The sequence below is a fragment of the Bactrocera dorsalis genome, chromosome 4 (genome assembly GCF_023373825.1).
Source record: "Bactrocera dorsalis isolate Fly_Bdor chromosome 4, ASM2337382v1, whole genome shotgun sequence".
NCBI classification, from domain to species: domain Eukaryota; kingdom Metazoa; phylum Arthropoda; class Insecta; order Diptera; family Tephritidae; genus Bactrocera; species Bactrocera dorsalis.
In genome coordinates this window covers 23,347,924-23,371,044 of record NC_064306.1, presented here as the reverse complement: position 1 = coordinate 23,371,044, position 23,121 = coordinate 23,347,924, and the positions used below count along the sequence as shown (strand labels likewise).

Below are 23,121 nucleotides of genomic sequence, written 5' to 3'. Positions count from 1 at the left end.
GACAAAAGCTTTTATAAAAAGAATTTATTTACATAGCAAAAAGGTACATTCTTATGCGAGGAGCTGTGCACCTACCGTCAATGTATCCAAATTCTGATGGTTTATAGAAGACCGCTTGGCCATAGTTGTGCTACACCAGATGCACGACTACACTCATTTCTCCGGATTGACACGTCATTTACGTGGCAAGCAATCGACTATTTGACATTTAACACTGATGACACGAACAGTTTAACGCGTTGATCGAAGAAGAAGATAAATACGAAGTGAAAAGAACAGAAAATTCGAAGCAGACGTTTACGGCGAAGGAAACTCTATTTTGCAAAATTAACGAAGCAATAAATAAGTATATGTATTTGTGTGGTATTTTTGTTAGTGGCGAATCTCAAGCCATACAAAAATGACAAATTTAACTAAACGCCGCCAAGCGCGCAAATGTTTACGTTTGTATGTATGTACTGCAGTTTTGATGCAGCAGTCAGCGATGTAAATGCTTATATACGTAGTAGGCGGTAGGCGTGTGCAGTTGTTATATACACAAGCTACGTAATGGACGATTTACACTAATTAGCTTCAGTTAATTTGTTGCTGTTGTTGACTAGCAGTTATATTTCCCGTGCGTTAATGATTATTTTTTGCTTAAGTGTAGTTTCTTATCGCCGTTGCATTGGTTATTATTAAGTTAAGATGAATCCTTTGGTTCGATGAGTATACGGAGTTTCTACCTTGTTGCATTTATTTACAGTAACTTATTGCTTAAGCATTTATTATGTTGTATTATTATTAGTATTTATATCAGGTTAGTTTAGTTTTTACTTTTGATTAATTTACTATTTCACTAGATTAATATAATTCAATGCCACTATATGTCACCACTGTCAGCGATAACCCAAGTTGAAGCCTACTTTGACTTTTGACTTTCACCCGCTGATTTGTTTAATCTTTGTATTTAGCATAAGTTGCGAAATCACTAATTTTCTGGTTATTTGCAAATTCAATGCGAGAGAAAATAAATCACAGAAATCACAGATTAATTAGAAAATTTTTATTTACACACATTTGCAATGTTGCACTTCTTATAATTTAACGCGGCTGAAAGTTGCTTTATTTTTTCCATTCATTAGTAAACTTCAATTGCAATTAAATTTTCGGTATACACGCCGAACTTTTCGATATTTATTTGTATATGTTTTTGCTTTTTAGGTAGTATATAGTCGGCCTCAAATGGACTACGTTTGTTTGTTGTTGAATATTTACAGGTGTTGTTGGCTGATTATGATGAGTTGAGGTTGAATTTTACAGATGAGAATTGCGACGATTTTGGCGATTTGCAAACATAAACACACGCACACACACTCACACCTGCATACATTGGAGTATGTAGAGATATTGGAGATTCATTTTTTTTCTTAATTTTCACGCAATTTTTATTTTAATTTAATTTTTTTTTTATTGGGGAGGCAGTGGTGTGCGTGATACGCCTGGCTTTGATTTGATTATTTTATAAACAATTACTTGTATTTAACTTTTTTATTTCTATGTACTTATTTTACTGTAAAAAATTTAGTTTGTAACTTTTTTCTATTTGCTGTAAGCTATTTTCAATTAATTCGGTTTGTTTTTGTTTTGTTTTATATCTCTGTATTTCACCACATTAAATCCTTCCCTTAGAAATAATAAAAACAAGTATTATTAAACTTTGAAGTAGTTTTTATTTTCTGAAACACGTGTCTGTGCTCCGCGCGCTGACTAACTTCCGGAACTTTTTGTGAGAAATATATTTCCTCATTTGCACATCATCGACTTTTGGCAACGCACGAATTTTTCAAACATGCAAAGTCTGTATTCGTCCCTTTAAAATCTTCAAAAAATGTGTGAATGAATGTATGTGTGTGTACACGAAACCAAACCCCCGCCGAAACCGTGCCCAGCTGTGTCGCTGCGCTGTCATTGTTGGGCTGCGAAGCTGCACAGTCGGCAGCGCTGCCATAAACAACGACAACGCATTCGCATTGTCTTCGTCATCACGCAATTCGTCTTTATTTATATCTTCAGTTTAATGCTCACGCACACTAAGCCCAACACATTACATTATTTTCATTTATCACAGCAAGGATTCATACACACGCACATTCGTTATGTGTTCGTGGGCTTTATTCACCATAACATTCCAGCGCTGTTATCGGCATTCTCTTCAACCTTCACCACATGTTTACTTCGTGCACGCATGCACTAGTAATCGAGTGTGTGAATAAGAGTTTCTATGCCAGCACGTGCGCAATCCTTCGTTCAGTTTTACTTCCTTTCGATTTACCACTTCCAGTCGTGCACTAAAGTCTCTCACACATTTTATGTGGTGTTGATTTCTCTGCGCTCTATTTGCTTCTTCTTCTTTAAATTATCCTCATTATTTTATTTTTGTGCGCCCAATATTAGTTGACATTTCTTTAGTTTCGGTTTAAATTAAGAATCACCCAAGCAAGTATATAAATATTTTAGACTCATTCTCCCACGTGAATATATGTATTTGTGCCAAACAATTTCAGTAGAAAAAGCCTAAATCACCATCATCAGTGGCCATTGTTCTTTGGTACAACGTTGCGAATGCGCAACTTTTAAATATATACTTCACTGCAAAGCATGAAGCAAAAAAATCGTCATTGTATTGAATATAACAATATTTAAGGGGGAGATGCCTCTAGAATTAAAAGAAGAATGAAAAATATTTTTTTCGGTCTAATCAATTGAAAAACAATTCAAAAATATAATCCCGAATTTTCAGTGGTTTAATCCGAATATTTTCGAAGAAATAGGCCCTAGAACCACTGCACTTCATGTAGCGACTGTATAGGTACCAAAATTTTGCGGCTCCTTTCCTCGAAACCAACTTTTTTATGCGGCCGTCAAAATTAATTACGAGCGAATTATTTAACCGATTTACTTTAACTAAAGCGTATTTTATAGACAATTTTATACTCAAGTGATAGAATGATAGATAGATAGAAAAATGGCATTTTGTTGCTTAAGGGGCTATACTAGTGAGACACTTTCAAAAAAAAAAATTTTATTTGCTTTTCGATAAAATATATTTCCGTAAATATCCCGGGAAATCGTGAAGGTCGTTTCTTGAATAGTTTTCGGATGGCAGCGTTCTAAAGAGCGACCGCTCGGAGGTGCAAACATATGTATATGTATACCAAACGCGTTTTTCTCGAAACGACATTTTTCAAAATTGCTGGCAACATAACTCAACCAGAAATTGACCGATCGACTTCAAATTAAAACTGAGTATTTTTGAACACATTTACTATACAATGGAAAACGATCATTTTAATTGAATGAAAATTGTCAATTTCGCATTAAAAAAACGACCTTTTTTTTGCTAAAAAAAACATTTTTTTTCAAAATTACGCCATTTTGTTAATTTTTGATATTTTTCAAAGATCGTAGTTCATTGTATGAAAATATCTTTAAGTTTAATAAACCTTTCAAATTTTTTTGTTTCCGCTACTCATTCGGTCGGAATCTTGCCAACAGTTTTAACTGAAAATATACCTTATTACGCTCAAAGAAGTTTCGAAATATAATCTTAAAAAAATTCACGAAAATCGCCTAATTTTTCATGCGTCACACTAGTATAGTCTCTTAAGTATTTTGATGTTGAAAAACATAGGTAAAAATGGCACTTTTTACAAAATTCAGGCCTACATTCCCAATTTTTCGAAATTCTCAAAACCCCTCTACTATGCACTTGTTTACTTTTTTATTTCTTTTTTTATTTCAGAAGCCTAGCCAGGAAGTTTACGGCCGCAAAAATGTCAATCAACGGAATCATTAATATTTCCGCCTTTTTTTTGACATAAAATAATTTTTGTTTGGTGGTTCAATAATACCTCCTAATATATGTATATGCAAAAAAATCGGATAGAAATTGTTTTTATTCTCCCATATTAAAAGTGGAAAAAGCTTCCTTTTTTGATGGTACTAAAGGTATCAAGACACCGCCCAGTTTTTTTCCTTCACTACTAATAATACCATCATTAATTCGAAGGGAAGCTCAAATTTTTCAGTTAGACTTTTATTTGAAACAAGAGTAAACTTAATTAATGGTTCTTTAAAGAGTATTAGTAATTTTAAACTATTTTTAGGGGAAAAACATCGGCGATAAAAACATGATTCAAAATGTCAGCCGGACGTTTGATTATTACTTTTTGTTTCCGAAGCAATGAGAAGAGCCATCAGCTAAGTAGACTTTTTATATTTTCGGGAAAAATATATTAAGGGGGTATTCTAGTATAGAAATTTCAAAAAAATCGAAATTTTTTTTTCATAATTCGATAGTTTTGATATTCAAAAATATCTTCCTAAAAGGATTTTTCAAAACTCAAATTATTTTCAAAGTTATAGCCATTTTAGTGACGTGGCAACTAGACCGGTTGAGCGAATATCGTATAACGTAAAACTTTAAGCGCGTTTTTCTGAAAACTCCTGTTTTTGATGCGGTAACCACAATATCTGAAGTTCTAATCAGTCCATTTATTTGAAATTTAGCGTGAATATTCTTTAAATATATCTCTATCACTAGAAGCAACAAAAAATAAAAATTGGAAATTAATAATATTTAAAAAAAAATCGACAAAATTGAAAAGTTAGTGAAAAAATCGACCTTTTTTTTGAGTAGCCGCCATTTTATGAAAACATTTAAGAATCTGTCATAGTTTTATTTTTCAGATGACGACAAGGGTAGAAATCATGGCGATGAGGACACGGCCTCTTTTTTCCCCTTTTCTTCAAGGACGCATAACTCGATGAAAAAAAAACTTTTTTTAGAAATTTATTTTTATCTAAGTTTAATAAACAAATGATAAAAAAACGGATAATAAAAATATCTAGTGCTTTTTTCTTATTAATTGTTGAAAAAAGTTCGAAATTCGAGCCTCTAGAATAGAATACCCCCTTAAGCACAACACGCCTCAAATTTACACAAATTTTTCTAGACAATAAATGCCTAAAGCTTGGAACAGTTTTTCGGTCAACGAAGAGAAAATTGGTGTAAAGACTGCTTTAAGAACTTGGTAATATGTATTTGAAGAGTGTTTGTCATTGCAACCAATTAAATTGGTATACATACAGTAAATTACTTGTAAAACAAGTCTTTCTATCGAATACCTAGTACAAAATATTTATATAGCTTATTAAATTGGCCACGAAGCTAGAAACACCCAGAATTGAACGTCGGAACCCCAAATGAAGTATATGTACATATGTATGAAAGATCACCGATTAAGCCATGTCCGTTTGTCTGTTTAGTCTCTAGTCAGTTTTTGAGATCTGTATATTTTTGCATGTTGATTTCTCAAACAGAAGCTGCTCATTTATGGTATGGTATGGGATATAGCTACCATACAAACTGAAAGACCGGAATAAAGAGGCAAGGATTATTGCCTAATTAATGCAATATCCGAATGAACCAAATCGAAAGTCTATAACATATTGCTACTTACAAACTGAACTATCAGAATCAAGTTTTTTTATGGAAAACTTTTTCATTTAGCGAGAGATCTTTATAAAATTTGGCATGGGCAAAACGCAACGGTGCAATTTTAGAAGAAATTGTTAGGTCGAGTCACTATAGCATAAAGCTTTCATACAAAATTACCGAGGAGTTGTAAGGAAAAGCTAAGAAGAAAAGGAAATAATAATAAATTCTCAATTTGAATGCAATAATTTCGAATTGTGATATTTGTCTCCCGAAATTTTATATAAAGTTACGAAAATGATATTGAAATATGAATAAACCACAAAATAGCGAAAACCAAAATTAAATGGACTTCGAAATATTATGGTCGAAATTCGAAAATTATAGGTCGTAATGTAAAAATATTCCTATACAAAAGAGTTCATTAAAGATTTGCTAGGTGCAGCGCCAAAAAAATAGCGGTCAATTGTACTTTACAAAAGTTGTTTCATAGTCTAAGGGACGATTTTATTTCTATTTTCCTGTAGAAGAAATGTGAGTTGGAACTCTTTATTGACACTTTGCTGTCAAATTCGCAAAAATAATTTTACTGTGAATTTCAAAAAGTGCAGTGTCTAAGATTTAGCTCAGGTATAATTTATACAGAGTACCGGCACAAGCTGAATATATCTTAATGACTGCCATATAATGTAAACGTTAAGCTAGAAGATCATTTCGTTTAAGTTTCTATTCAAAATTAGGTTGAACTTTATTTACATATCTTCTGTTATGTCTGCACATTTTCCTCAATGTTCATATGTTGTCGGCAACAACATCATTTCTAACAAATCCAGAATGAAAACAAGTGAACGCAAATAAACAGAAAAATCAGCAAAATTTTAAGAATAGAGTGCACAAAAAGGAAAAAGGGATTCGATTATTTGACGAAACATGCTAGATTTTTTAAGCAACGCTTTGTTTTTGTATTTTATTGTTTTATATTTGTATGGTTAACAGTAAGGGTAGCTGGAAATGGGCCAAATTCAACACATGGTGAGCGGGCGAAAGCAAGGCACGTGTCAATGTATTGGTTGAAAATGGTGACGACGATATTTTAGAGCAGGAAAGAGCAGCTCCAATAGTGTATTAATCGGGAACAGAAAATGATATAACTGCAGCATATTGCAAAAAAAAAATTCAACCTGACTTCAACTATCTTAGGTTAAAAACAATAATATTTCCAGTAAACGCAAACACGCGCCTACGTACACACGCGCGCACAGAGACACACGAGCAGGGTATACTAAACACTGGTTTAGTAGTTGATGGGATTTGGCCGAATCGCTGCTCGCTGCCAACGATGGTCAACAAGAAAACGAATGCGCTAGCTAAGGCAGCGACAACGGGCACAAAGGAGCTGTGGCAGCGGCGCCGTCGATGACGATACTGACATTGTGTGAACGGCAGCAACGGCGACGTTGTGACTGGGTCGCTGCCTGTTCGTTACGTTACTTAGCTCCTTTGGTTGTTTCAGAGCAACGCAGGGAGGTGATGCCGAAAATGCCGGAATGGTGTCTTGGATGAAAAGTGTGTTGACAAGTGGGACGAGATGCAGGTCATCGCGTAAGTTTCTGCATAATTAATTGTCTTTTTTGGTTAAAGCGTGATCTAATTTTAGTCGCAGTAGGGTACTAATACTTAGTATTGCCAAAAGCGTTAGTATGAACATACGAACTTTTTATACTATATACTCGAAGACACTTTGAGCTTTTCTCAGAATTACTTTTCATTTACCACTTTCCACTTTCCACTTTCATGTTTTCGATTTTTTTATAAAACAAATATTCGATAATGCTGAAGTGCATGGGTTTAAATTTTTGTGGCGATTTCCGATTTTCGTTTAACTTTCGTAGCTTCATTAAATGTATTGAGTAGCACCTGCCACAAAACGCGATATTCACTCATATAAACACCAACACATTAGCACCATCAGCACCACCGTTGTATTTCGTGTCGAAAATTTGAAAAAAAAAAATCTTTTTTAATTGGAATTATACAGTTATTCACACACTGCTTCACTTTATTTAACACACTTTCGAACTTGTTTACGGTTTTTGCACTCTTTTCATAATGAGCATAAATGGAAATAAAATTTTCATACTTGCTCCACATTTTCAATATTTTTCATGTAGGTATAAGAATACTCCTCCGCCGTCGGAAGCGTCTCATACACCCTCTTGCGTACACACACTTGGCTGCTGCCTATACTACTTCTACTAATTTTGATACTGCTCGTGCTGTGGCTGCCACTTTTCACTCCGGTAACACACAGCCCCAACCTAACATGCATGCACCCGTACACCACCCGCTGTCCCACTAACACTCTCTACGTGTATATTGAATTTTCCGTATATAGCACAGAAAAAATTTTTCCCAATCACACACGAAATTCATTTGAAGATTTTTCACATTTAAATGCATTTTCATAACTTGAATTTATCACACAAAGTTGAAGCTGCACTTGCTGCTCCTGCAGCTGCATACAATTTTCACTTTTATCCTAGTTTTACCCAATTTTTCTGAGAATTTTCCTGGAGCTATCAACGATTTTGTCTAACCATTCGGGGGAAAATTCAACGAACCTTACACTTCAACTTGGTCACAATGTATTACAAGCAGCTACATTGCTGCTATTACCGTTATGCATGTGTCGCTGTGTGCGTGTATCTTGGCTGGCGTTTGCATGTGTGCGTCAGCCAGGCCAGTGAATGTCTGTTGGCATGTTTGTGTGCTATGCGCGCGTGAGCGACCTGGAAGGCCCCAAATAGAACGAAACGAGCATATGCCACACGGTGCAGAAGCCTAGCGGACAACCAACTGGCCAAAATGTACACAAAGTATACGTATCCACTTTGAATGCAGCACTGTGCGTCTTTGTTTTGCATTGTGCCGTTGATAACGAGTCATCCCTGTCGCCCATACGGCAGTACCGTTACAACTCGCAAGGAAGCAAGGAAGTGCGCCTGCCAACCCTCTGTGCGCAGGGTTCATTGGTGGCATTGCCAACGCTAAGTGGCGCTTATGTCAGTTTTGACGTTTCTCCTCGACTGCATGTATGCATGCTTGTGTGTGTATGTGTGGGAATTCGAATGACGTTACGCTGTGGGGGAGAACATGCAACGGAATGTGGGATGGAAGATTCACGTCACTGCGGCTAATTGATACTTTAAACAAATAGTTTTCCGCCTTCAAAACATTAATAGGCAATCAAATTACGGAAACTTGCACTTTATTTCAATGGCGTCACATCGTCCAGACACATCTATGATTTAATAGCACTTCTTTAAACCTCCCATACATATAATTTCACATTTTCTAAATAATTTGCTCGACTTGCTATACCTGGTCTCCTTTACAACTCACGAATAACTGTTTATCACTCTTTTCTACTGGAAATCGCAGCACTTTCCTATTGACTTGCTTCCATTCAACTTTTGTTGTCATCATAAATCAGCAAAGGCTGATGACATTTTTATACAGAAGATGGCGCTCTTTAAGTTAGGATTGTTTCCTTTCTTAATTATATGAACTAGATGGCGCTGTTACACATCTCGTAGAACGGTTTATTTTAAACTTAGTGTATGCAATAGAATGACAAGTCCATCAAAAAATGCAAGATGAATAAAAATTTAATATTTTTAAATAAAACTAGAACCACGCGCTTTCAGCGCCAACTAGCGAAAATACCGCAAGACTTTTTTGACAACCCAATATAACGGGTGATTTTTTTGAGGTTAGGATTTTCATGCATTAGTATTTGACAGATCACGTGGGATTTCAGACATGGTGTCAAAGAGAAAGATGCTCAGTATGCTTTGACATTTCATCATGAATAGACTTACTAACGAGCAACGCTTGCAAATCATTGAATTTTATTACCAAAATCAGTGTTCGGTTCGAAATGTGTTTCGCGCGCGTGTTTTGTTCAGCGATGAGGCTCATTTCTGGTTGAATGTCTACGTAAATAAGCAAAATTGCCGCATTTGGGGTGAAGAGCAACCAGAAGCCGTTCAAGAACTGCCCATGCATCCCGAAAAATGCACTGTTTGGTGTGGTTTGTACGCTGGTGGAATCATTGGACCGTATTTTTTCAAAGATGCTGTTGGACGCAACGTTACAGTGAATGGCGATCGCTATCGTTCGATGCTAACAAACTTTTTGTTGCCAAAAATGGAAGAACTGAACTTGGTTGACATGTGGTTTCAACAAGATGGCGCTACATGCCACACAGCTCGCGATTCTATGGCCATTTTGAGGGAAAACTTCGGACAACAATTCATCTCAAGAAATGGACCCGTAAGTTGGCCACCAAGATCATGCGATTTAACGCCTTTAGACTATTTTTTGTGGGGCTACGTCAAGTCTAAAGTCTACAGAAATAAGCCAGCAACTATTCCAGCTTTGGAAGACAACATTTCCGAAGAAATTCGGGCTATTCCGGCCGAAATGCTCGAAAAAGTTGCCCAAAATTGGACTTTCCGAATGGACCACCTAAGACGCAGCCGCGGTCAACATTTAAATGAAATTATCTTCAAAAAGTAAATGTCATGAACCAATCTAACGTTTCAAATAAAGAACCGATGAGATTTTGCAAATTTTATGCGTTTTTTTTTTTAAAAAAGTTATCAAGCTCTTAAAAAATCACCCTTTATATCTCACACAATGACCGATATTTTCGATCAAAAGCCAACCATAGATACTGAGGGCCAAACACTTGGTACCTAGGTGCTTGAACAATTTTTGTTGGATTTCAACAATTTTTGGTCATAGGGTGGCATACACTAAAGGCATTTATTTGTGCAAAGTTTTATCCTTTTAAATTAATTTCTTCTTGATTTCTGTACTGGGAAGTGAAAGAATCAAGCAGAATTTAAAATTGTGCCATATGTAAATACGAGTATGTGTGATTGTTGTCCTATTCCGGGCAGTGTGACATAAGAATGTAAGTGCCAAATACTAAATTTAGTCGAAATCGATTGGTCGGATCCCTAGAGAGGTGATTTTACCTAAAAGGGGGCGAATTATTGTAACTTTATTGGTTTAGGAGATATGTGCATTAAACTTATTAGATGGCGGAGTCACGCCCACTTTTTTACCCTCTTTTCCCAAAGATGTCCCTTGTTACTGCAATCCCTGTACCAAATTACAGTTTTATATCTTAATATGGTGCTTAGTTATGGCGCTTTATATATTTGATGGTGCATTATCGCACATCTTACAGAAAATAGTGAAAAATACATTTGCTTGGACCATTTTCAAAAGGAAAGTTTTAGTGCAAGTGATCTCGAGTGATTACAAATCGGTTGAGAAGCTTCTGAGTATGAACTTCAATGTTCGTTCCATGCTTGGTTAACGTCCCTTAGCAGTCTGTTAGTTATGACAATTTAACCTATTAAGAAATTAGTTTAGGCAAAATATAAAAAAGATAACATATCGGTCGGTACTGAAAATCAGTAGCTTGCCCCAACCTTTTTGTTTAAATTGACGCCGCAATATTTTAAGCGTGCGTATTTACATTGCAATTGGAAATGGGATGCTTAACATTCGAGCAAATGTACAGATTTCCCTTCTTTTTACGAAAAAGTAAACATTTCTGAAGCCAAAGATCGGAAAAGGGATTTAGGAGATATGTAGCTATAGTGTCGCCCAATACAGGCAGTAACGAAAAGACAACCAGTTTAAAATGGTATGAAGTTATTTCTCCATAGTAAGTCTTGAAAACCATAATTCTCCAATCCATTCTTTTTTATAAACTAACTTGAAGTTAACATATAGAATTTAATATGCATATATGGATATTTTCTTCTCAGTTTTGGTAACAGATCTCTTTAAACAACTTGTAACTCAAGTTAACCGAAATACAAGGAGTGTAAATTGAGGTAAACTGAGTAAGAGTATGTACCATACATAAGTTTTGGCAAAAATATAATATTTTGACAGTTATCATTATGGAGTATGACCTGTATCTAAAAGTGATATAGAAATTATTTTATTCCAACATTTTTTTGAAATGCAGTACAGTTGGTGCGGTGGACTCGATAGCCATTATAATGTACTATATAATGATGTTTAAAAATCATATATCACGATATAGACAGCTTGCGTATTAAATAAGTTAGCTGCGATAAACTCTAGTACTCTGCTGCTTGAAAGTTTAACACTGCGATAATTGGTAATTAAAAAATATTTAATTAATATTTATAGCCCTACTATATTTCTTGAAGACATTTGAAAAGTATTATCATACACACCTTCTGCAAGACAGCGAATTAGATAATTCAGCTCGGTAGAGTTCAATCTCATTATGTTCGTCGAAATTAAAGAAGGAAGTAAAATGTTCATTAAATTATAATAAAATTAACAACTTACATTATATCTCCTAATTTCAGTCTCGTTTGAATAAGAGCACAGCTTTTGTGGTCACTAGTTGTAACGGCGCGTCTGCGCCTCGGTGGTATTTTTGGCACATATTGCGTATTATACATGCCGATACTACCGGGTCCTCCGCCCCCACTGTCTTCTAAGCTTGATGTCAACATGCCGCCACTTATACGCACCATTGGCGATGAACCTCTTCGTCGATTCGACATGTGACGTCCGGCAACACCTCCCAACATTCTGAAAAGAAAAAAATTTTGTTATAACGCGGCAAGGGATGGTATTACAATTTAGAAAAATTGCAGCAAATCAAAACCATTGTCAAGCACAGAAAATGACGTCATTCGAAAATATTTAAAGTACAGTAGAAACTCGTTTATCCGGCCCTCAGTTATACGGATTCGCGATTATCCGGACTACCAATCGCGACCAATTTATATGTACCTACGTAGAAATTATGGAATCATGAACGTGTCGGAACTTGCATATTCCGCTCGCGCAGTGTGGGGTCGCTGCCGCTGCCCCGCGCGTTGAGCCGGTGCACCGAGAGGAAATATATGCAATTCTTGCACCATGCAAGGGGTTTGCAAGAGCGAGTGAATACCCCTAGAGTAATACTGTGAGTCTACTACAACTGAAACGAATTCGTGATATATCAGCAATGAAGAGAAAAAGTTGCTTACGTTAAATGACAATTACCATTTTAAACCAAATTAAACTTATTACCTACCTACTTATTTCATGATTACCAAATGCAAATTACCAAATACATATTGTAGACAAATTATTCGTACATACGTACCTAAATATTTTATTGTATTTCATGATTAATGCTGCAGTTTAGTATTACGTATGTAGTGTAATCTAAGAAAATATGTACATACATACATACATAAGTAAGTGTTCATTTCTTAATAAACATTGATTTTCGTTGCAGGATATGAATATCTATTTGTTTTTCTTCATACATTCGATTATCCGGATTTTCGATTATCCGAATGCCTATCGACAACAATTAGTCCGGTTAATCGAGTTTCTACTGTACTGTGTTGGGTCACAAATGAAGTGATAATGGTTTAGTTCCTTTTAATGGGATGTAGCATATACAAATTTTCCCTGCATTTAGCATTTCATAACACAATGTGGAAATGGTTCAGATCAGCGGAAATTCCATCGAAACTATACGTGAATTCATCAACAATCCGAAATCATCATTGAAATTCGTGGAAATGGAATTGAACATCACGGTTTGTTCCGCACAAATTGACTGACGACCAAAAATTGCTCAAAATCCAACATTCGAAGGACGATTATTTGACCAAAAATCACATTTTAACCATTAACCACTCCCCATATTCACCTGATATGGCACCGTGCGACTTCTTCCTTTACGGAAAAATGTATTGGGCCATGAAAGGAAGTCGCTATGCAGACGTAGAGACCATTCAAAAAGCTTGCACCGGCATACTGGCGGCCATACAGGCCAACGAGCTAAAACACTCGTTCAACATACTTTTGGGCCGTGAAAAAGCTGTATTGAAGCAGAAGTAGACTATTTTGAATAAAATAAATTGATTTTGCCGAAGAAACCATTTGTTCTGTTTTTTTTTTTTAAGTCCTGTTTACTTTGGAAAGCTCCTTGTAGGTACGTTGCACCGCCCACTTTTTGGTGCACTAGCATTCCTTAGCAAATATTCATCGGGAAAATCAAACTACAATTAACTTGTTAGTTACCTATTCTAATTTCAATCAAAATCTTTCACTTTAAGACTTAACTTACCAGTACCGGTCAAACTGACCGTTTTCAAACTTTTGTAAAACTTTCACATATTTAAACGTTATAACACAATTAGCAAATTGTATGACAATTCTTAGAATATGCATATAATATTTTCTTCATTATTTAGTTATTTTTCCTATTTTCCAAGAGAAAAGGGTGGGAAAAAATATTATACAGAGTCAGTTGGAATCAGAAAGCGATATTTAAGAAGAGCATGTTATAAATAAGTGTCCAGGACTGAAAATAAAGAGAGTTTTATTGACAACCGAAAGTGGGATAGATTTAGAGGATCAACACATCGAAACAGCTGCTGTTGGAACAGTCTGGGAATAAATAAACGAAAGTCTCAACCCTGGCAGGTTACTAGTGCACAATATATAATATTTAGGGATATGCCAGGGCCAACAGGATATGCTAAACGACATATAGTGAAAGGACAAATGTATACGGCATTTAACCTTATCATTGTTAAGCGTAAGCGTAAATGTACAGAAGAAGAAGAATTTAGGGTGTTATGGACTAAGTGGGAGCTAAATAAAACAAAAGTAAATGCATTCATTGCTTTGCTATTTGCTCGTGGCGCATATGAGAAAAAAATTTGACTTTAACGAAATTATGAAGTTTATACGATTTGAAAAGAAGAGAGAAAGAAGTCAGTACAAGCCAATAAATTTGCAAGTTATCTACAAGATGGGATCGATTTACAGAAAATTGTTATAAACCTGGTGCATACATATAATGCTGTTGAGATGAGCAGTTGTTTGCGTCGAAGACTAGGTGTAGATTTACCCAATATATGTATGCCAAATAAACCGAAATAATGTTCTGGCTGGCGTGTGACGTCAATAGTAAGTACATAATAAATGGGTTTCCCTATTAGAAAGGAGAGATTTTTCAATTGCTCTTGGGGAGTTCGTTGTCCCAAATCTGATGGATCCTTACACAGGAACATAACAACGGATAATTTTTTCACGAGTGTTTCATTAGCCAAGAAACTACTTTCAAAAAACTCTAAAATTGTTGGAACGATTCTTGGAAATAAGAGAGAGTTGCCAAAGTTAACCAAAGAAAGAAAAGATAAAATGGATAGATTTTCAAGCAATTTCTATAAATCAACTGCAGTGTTTAAAAGTACGCCGGAAAAAGTGCTTGTCCTAAGTTACGTGTATAAACATAACTCAACAGAAATAGAAAAAAGCAACAAACGTATACCGGAAACTATTAGAATTTATAATAGTACAAAATTTAGTGTAGATGTGGCAGACCAGATGTCAAACAAATACAGCGTGAAGTCGAAAAGTTGGCTATTTTAGGTGTTTTTAAATATTTTGGACCAGATTGGAAAAAATGCCTGGAATTTGTACAAAGAAACAGATGGTGAAAACATTTCGAGACAAAAATTTTTGTTCCATTTAGCTTCAGAACTTGGTGATGCTTGTATAAAATCTCAAGAAAAAAAAGCTTTTGCCAACACTGTCCTCAAATTCTGATTTGTCTGCAGAAAAATCAAAAAACAACAAAAATTTGTTCGAAGAGCGAAAAATATGTTTGCTTCCACATTCCAGACTAAAATAATTTGTAAACAATGTGAGGATGCCGAATGGCATTTAGCTATAAATCAACATTTATCTGCATTGAATAATAAAATCGACAAATTTTTTAATTACCAGTATATAAGCATTGTTGGTAGGATTAGTGTTAAAATAGATAAATAAACCTCCAATTAAGAATAAAGCTTTGCACCTCTTCTCTAAAAAGGTTGATGGCAACGTTGATTTTCCATTTACAAAAAAATATACAAATATACGTTAAGATGTGAGATACCTTAAAGTGATTAACTGGGAGTATTTCCTTGGTGCTAAAAATTAATAAAATCTATTCCTAATGCTTAATTTAAGGATTTCTGACCTTTTAGTTAGCTGTATTTATCGGTCAATAGATATATAATTTTAATATATATTTTATATATTAAATGTGTCCTATTTACTTGGTTAAAATCTCAATTGGCTAAATATGTATCTCAATAAAGCTAAGCGGTAATATATCGATATGTCCTAGTAACAAATTAATATCGCCTTATACCGATTTGTGTTAGTTAATTCGTAAATTAAGCAAATTTTGGTAAAAATACTTACTGAGCCCAAGACCTATGAGCATTGCAAGTTAATAAGAAAGATAGTTACGCTTCGAAACGAAAAAAAAAAATTATCTTAATTAGAGTACTGTATTTAATACCACTACTCAATGACTCATTATTCCTTTAAAGTAATGTGCAAACGGGAATTTATTCTTGTTCGAAATATTCGAAACCCAGGCCCTGCTTATTGGTAGTTCTCACATCTGATTACTTCACTGCGTAGATGTTTAAACATCTCTATTTATCAATCACTTATTAAAAAACACAGTTGCCGGGGACCTGATTCAGAAATTATAATTAAGGCAATTAATTAAGTTCCGTAACTATACTTTCTATAAACATCGGCGTATATACTCTCGCTTACATACATTCAAATTAACTTCCAGACGAACAAACGCACTTTCACATAACTTGTGAACTCACAGAAACACCACATTAGTGGCAATCGCCAGCCTTCAATCCGCTATAGCCAGTCAGGCAGCCGCTACCAACTGGGAAAGAGCGTCCAATTGATACCCGATGTGCGCCTGGCGCCATCATGTGGTTTTATGTGGCAACTTCTTTCGGCTAACTAGGCAAATTGAATTTACCCAAACTGGTTTGATGTGACGACACCAAGAATTTACATGTATTACAGCACCACTTCGTAACAAAGTTACAAAAACTCATATGTATGTATGTGAACGGATATGAGTTTGTGTGTGCCAATGCCAGCACATCTCCACCCAAAAATTTATAAATTGAATCAACGCGCATATAGGAACCTAAGTTCAGTTCATCGAGCATATGCACATTTGTGTGCAAAACCAAAAAATATTCGCATGCGACGGTGTAATCGTATGTATACACATTAGGGTGGCCATGAATCTTCTGTTGTATTTAGAAATACTAATTGTTGTAATGCAATTGCCAAATATTGTTTTATCAGTTCGCACCTTAATCTATTTGTATATTACTTGGATCTTGAAAAATGTACCACGTCTACAATATGTGTCTGAGTAAGACTTAACTCAACTGTACCAGCCGAAATTCTTTAATTTGATCGACCAGTTTCAATGGATGTATGCTATAGTGGTCCAATCTAAATTATACCGTTGCCTTTGATAATAATCCATCCTCAAATAAACAAATCCATACAAGGACATATGCATATTTGGTCGTTCAGTTTGTATGGCAACTGTTGCCATATTGGCCAATTATCGGCTGTTCCGAAAAATGAGCACCTTCTTAGGGTGAAAAGGCCTTGTGCAAATTTTAGAACAATATCTCAAAAACTGAAGGACTAGTTCAGGTATGTACAGATAGACAAACGAACGGACAGACAGACGTATAGACATATGAGCAAGGGTAAATCGGCTCAGCTCATAATGCTGATCACTTATTTATATATTTTATAGCGTCTCCGACGTTGCCTTTTGGGTGTTACAAACTTCGTGATAAAATAAATACATCCTCTTCTGGGTTTAAAAACGATTAAAAAGGATTCGAGCGCAGAAAGAACTGCATTGGAATAGTTTTTGAAGTTGCTCAAGCATTAAAGGCATGAAGCCCTTTTACAAAAAGTTAAACAAGTTTTACCTTTCCTCATCTATAAAATATTGAAGTCTTATTAAAATAACACAACAAAAAATTAACCTTTAAAATTGTTAATTGCATATTTGAATAACAGCGGTTTGATGCATCTCTCTCCGCAGTGTGGCTCAATTTAGTGAGAATATAATGTGAATATGATCTTAACTGAGGCCATAATAAGTCAAATGATCAAACTGGACAGTATTATCAACCACAACTTTGAGCTGAGTAATTTGAAATATATTTTAAATTTTATTACATATTAGCTTTTACTGCGAAATCCCTTGCATTGATTATTATCAAAAACAAATAACTATATACATAGTATGATGTACTGAATACTATAACACAATGATCTTTATCGTGTTGGTGGTAACTCGAAAAGCCCAATTTTCTCTGAATTACGCTTTTGATACATTTTCGTTTGATTAAATTTTGAAATTTCTCGACAAATAATCATTTCTTTTTTAATAATAACTAGCTGACCCCGCAGCCGTTGTCCTGCGTGAAATTATATGGTTTGTAATGAAAAGAAAGTTATATTTCTCATTTTTTTTTTTTAATGTAACGCAGCTTTATAAATAACATTTTTCGGTTTCTGTTCCGGTGTACAGAAAAGATGGTTTTCCAACTCGTGAGCACGCCACGGCCGTGTGAAAAACATAGCATTTCCAAATTTATGCCTCACACTATGCGACTATATTTAGGTCCTGTTGATTGACATCTCAAATTCAATTTTCACTGGAAACGGAATACGTTTGAACTTAAAAGAGAAATCCTTAGACCTCAAAAGAATTCGTAGAATCAAGCATTCTCCTCCTTGTATTCGATAGGTGCGTCACAATCAGTCAGGTTCCATTACACACTTTCGGCGCTTGAAGATTGCGAAATATAATAACGACGGATCTTACTTTGAGACGCAAATGGTACGGTGGCATACCAAGCCTGTCTAAAGAATTTAGTACTACCACTGGATAATTCACGGCGTCGTCTTCATAAGACCGATCGATTTGTATGAGCGCAAGTCTCCCGGAATTTGACTTTAAATCTTTCAGTTGAAGTCAAAAACATCGGTATTTTTGGCAGCTAACATTGCACGTGCACTTAAGGAATCGTAGTTACGATAATTTGGCCAATGTCCGAACATTTGTGATGAGTTCATCTTTCGTGAATTGATAAAGGGAAGATGGAATTGATATCGAACCACCGGAAGTATCAACCGTTATTGTACCATTTCCAATTTTTAGCGAAGACGATGTAAAATGTCTTTGACAATGTCGATGTTTATATCGAAAAGTATGCGAACGTCATTTTCATTCCAGTGATTAACGTGTTCCAGCATTTGTAATTGCTGGCTTACTTCTCCAAAACTTTCACATATTACCATATACCATTCACAGTAAACAATGACTCAAATAAAGTTGAACCGCGTACATTAATCAATAGCTAACGAAGATAGAAACAATGGTCGTTTTTCGGGTGGATTGTGTAAATTCGTCCTAATGCATTAGTTGATAAGACACCTGCATGTCAATCTACTGGTTGGCCTTGCTTTCTGCGTAACTATTCGACGATGCATTCCATGTATAATACCAAGGTATTTTCGAATAGAGCAATGTTCTCACAAACGAATCACTGACGAAAGTTGAGAAAAAACTCGTCAATGTTAATTTTGTTGCTCTCGATGTTTTCCACTGGCTATACTGTATTCTCTGGGTTGAAATACACTCTTTGGCCATTCTCCAAATTAACTGCGAGACGCACAACAGTCGGAAAACGTTCATGAATTGTAAAAGTAAATATCCTACAAAGCGCTTTATTGCAGTTCACGTATCGACCGTATCGTTCAAGACCAATAATCGCCATGTTGCGTCCTTTGGCGACGTACTTACAAACGTATTTTATCGATTACACCAAACTGCAATACTAAAGATTGATATAAGTTTTGAATGTGAATTAGACAACAGTGGAGAATATAGTACGATCCATGTGTTGTCAACTTCGATACTCCCGCCTCTTAATTGAATGCTAAATGTTCTGCCGTTGTCGTCTGGTGAGCGACATCGATAGAGTGGATATCCATCATTTCTAGTTTGTGTTTCCGAAAGAAAAATACGTGGATACTGTTTCGTGCATTTATTGACATGAATCTTATTGGTTTTCATCACTTCGTATAATACTGGATCTTTCTTTGCATCAGGAATTGCCGCATGATTGAATGATTTCATCAATTTGATCTGATGTAATCACCTTCCACCATCCAGAGAAGAATGTGTGCGTGCGGCAAACCTCTCTTTTGCCACTCAACAGGGTACATCTAGCATCTAACAGCACCATAGTACATGCGTTGCTTCAAGATAATGTCCATCGAAGCTGTTGCTTGAAAAGTCTTGCTGTGACATCGTGACGATCGCTTTCTGATTGATCGCGACCCATAATACCGTACGAATGTCATCGCATCCTGGGAGCACTCGTTCATGTGCCTTGGGCTGCTAGTGTGTTGATGCCAAAAAGAACGCCGACCGATATTAGCGCGACCTCTTCATGGCATCGTGACAAATTTCAATCTATAATTGATCACTTTATGTGAAAAACACATAACATTTTCACTGTATAATTTTAAAAATTTTTGAAGCAAACGCCAAATTTGAAAGATTTAAATAATTGAAAACCAAAACAAAAAAATTGAATAAAAAATTTGTATGGAAAAAATTAACTTTTTGGAATTGTTCAATTTTCCGACTTTTCCTCATGAATGACATACAGGTTTTTTTTATTTATAAACCTTCCCCAATCCACGCAGAACATTCTCTGCAAATTTCATCAAGATTGGTTCAGTCGTTCCCTTAGCGTTGCTAATAAACAAACATCCATTCGTTTCTATGGGAAAAAGAAAAGGGCCGCTTTTAGGGATTTTCCGGCAATTTTTCGAGTTTTTTTCTCCGCATAAACCATCCCTGAACCTCAACGAACATTTTAAAAAAAGAATTATCAAATTTGGTTCAGTCGTATGAAAGTGATGCGCGTACATACATTTTGGCGATTCATTTTTATTTATATAGATATCCTATGTCCTTTCTAAGGCCACAAGATATACATACGTGCACACAATTTCATGTTATTCAGTTAAGGCGTTTCGACGCGAGAGCGTAAAAAACCAATTTACATTCATATTTATAATATTAATATGGATAGTCAAACTTTAAATTTCTTCAATAAAATTGTACAGTACAGTTAGTTGTGATATAGCAAAATCAAAATTTGATTTCTCTAGCAATCACCCTAATGCACAAACTCGTCCATATACATATATATACGTATGTATGTGCTTTGTTTAGCGACGCAATTCAAATTTTGCTCGAAATCAAACAGCAAACTGTTGAATATCAAATTGGCTGATGCGTTCTACAGTGTGACAAATTAGAATAAGACACGTATAATCCAAAATATTTAAAAATAAATAACAACTAGATCCTCCAAGCTCCCGAATTTTTAATTTTAAAACTATCATTATTTTTTGGACACACCTCGCATTGCTGCATTAGTACGATCAAAATGAATATTTAGCTTAAAAGTAAAAAAATGTAATGTTTCTTTAAAGTAGTCAGATTAATTAACTTGAAAACTGAATTAATGCACAGAAAACATACAAATATTTCAAAATAAACCGTATCTTCTGGTATACAACGTAATCAAAACGTCTATAAAGACATTATATTTCTGTGAAATACTGAAAAGAATGTGTTCCCATTCCAAAAACGAATGATGTTAAAACTCTATGATAACTCTAACAATTCCATAAAAACTATTTTTTTCTAAATGTACTTTTCCTACCAATGTAGGTAATAAGCGGAATGTACTGAAAACGATGCTTCATTGCTTTAAAAACAGCCCTTCTACCACAAAAAAAAGGAAATAAACAAATTTCTCTTTTTTCCTAATATAATAATTTATTGTGTTTTAATAATAAGTAATAAATTAAATTTGGCATTGAGTTGGTGTAATGAAAAGCATTTCTGGAGTTAATAAAGACAATGTTTCGAAAAGCTGTTTTAAGGTCAGAAATCGTTTTAATTTACGATAATCCTCATAAACCTTTCTTACCAGTTATCCCCAAGTGTAATCAAAAGAACTTACATCGGAGGAATAAGCTGGCTATTCCAAAATATCGATAAATTCACGTAGAAATCACGTTTTGGTTGACCTGCTCATGTGTATTCTTGCGTTGTCTTGTTGAAAAGGGAAAGATTTTTGCGGATAACTGTATGTATTGGGTAGAAAATTTGCTTCTAATGGAATGCCAACGGTAATGTCCCAGATTTTTAAAATGCGTCCTATACCATAAGTGAGCTTCCTACGAAATTGCACATTGAAAAATATCGCAGCTCCTTCCATAAATCTCTCCAGTATCGCAAAAAGCCATCTGACTGATGCCAGTCTTTATTCTTGTGAATTAGGGCAAAACTGAGAGGAGAGACTTTATGGTGTGGATTCGAGAGAGGCGCTTCACTGCAACGAAAATTGTTGATGAATTAAACAGATGCAGAAATTTGGTTCTCTTTTTTCACTTTCCATATATTTTCCTTTCATTTTCCTTTTATTTGATAACTTGGAACAAATTTCTCTTTTCTGCCGTGTGTTTATAATAATGTTTATAATAATATAATGTTTCGACCAGAGTTTGTTCTCTGGCCATAATTTTGAATCTTTGTTATAAGATAATTACACATCACTGTTACCGACCTTACCAAATTCTAAGCAATAGCGAGATTGGTCAAGCGCTCATCTATAGTTCCTTTCTCTCTTATGCCAACGAATTTTCCAGTCATCATAGCACTTGGAAAAATACTTCGTCGTGATGACCATCAGAGCCTTCTTCGATTCAGTTTTTGAATCCTCAATTGAGTCAGAACGGTGTCCTTAGGTGGTGATGTGAATTTGCTGAATAGCCAGAAGTTACACGAAGGTAAATCAGGCGAATTCACTTTCTGAGGATCACAAAACGACGCGTATCTCAAATAATATTGAATATTTTGACGTAACTAAGTACAACCAAATTACAGAAAAAAATTTACCGATTTTTGTTATCAAACTGTATCTTGTTGAACGAAATATTTTCTCATTAATTACATGAGTTTAATTTCTCATTTGTCAATCGATGCATATGACGTAAGATAACCAAATAATATTACGCTAACCAATGAATATATTCGATATATGGCCTTCGGTGGGAATATTTATCAGTTATAGTATATTGATTTAGGTCACATTAACTATACTAAACGAAACAACCTCATACCTGTGTATATATATTATATGTATTAAAATTCAATAAAAATACCGCAAGACTTTTTTGACTACCTAATATAAATTCAATAAGAACTTCGAAAATCAGTCTGTAATATACATACTAGGTCTAGGGAAGTTATGGACCGCTTGTACATTTACCATACTTGTATATTCAAAACCTATACTCTTGCAACTTGCAAGAATTAAAGCCAGAGAAATACCTTAAGATGTAAAACGTCAACCAGATGATCGGAATCTAAGCAATTTTACATACTTGTATATAACTCATAAACTGACCGACAAATTCTGTATAAAACTTGTTGGAATAATGAAAATCATTATAAGTAGTATAAGGGAGTTAGGTAGTGTCGACCCGATTTTATCTATTAACTCTTATCATGCCATATACTAAAAAATGTTCTCTGGGTTACATTAAAGTACCTCACA

General features: G+C 35.0%; 1 protein-coding gene across 21 annotated transcripts in view; it reads right to left on the bottom strand.

Annotated features, from left to right (window-relative positions):
• LOC105233065 (voltage-dependent calcium channel type A subunit alpha-1) overlaps window positions 1–23,121 on the bottom strand; it is a 183,804-nt gene that overhangs the window by 131,289 nt on the left and 29,394 nt on the right. For 19 of the 21 annotated variants that reach the window (XM_049454287.1, XM_049454295.1, XM_049454286.1 and 16 more), the window contains one exon: window positions 11,888–12,136. In XM_049454287.1, the coding sequence (XP_049310244.1) occupies window positions 11,888–12,135 (248 nt within the window). In that variant the 5' untranslated portion in view covers window position 12,136. Of the gene's footprint in view, window positions 1–75; window positions 1,667–8,028; window positions 8,859–11,887; window positions 12,137–23,121 lie in introns of those variants that run through there. The other 2 variants (XM_049454301.1, XM_049454302.1) reach the window with 2 other exon arrangements.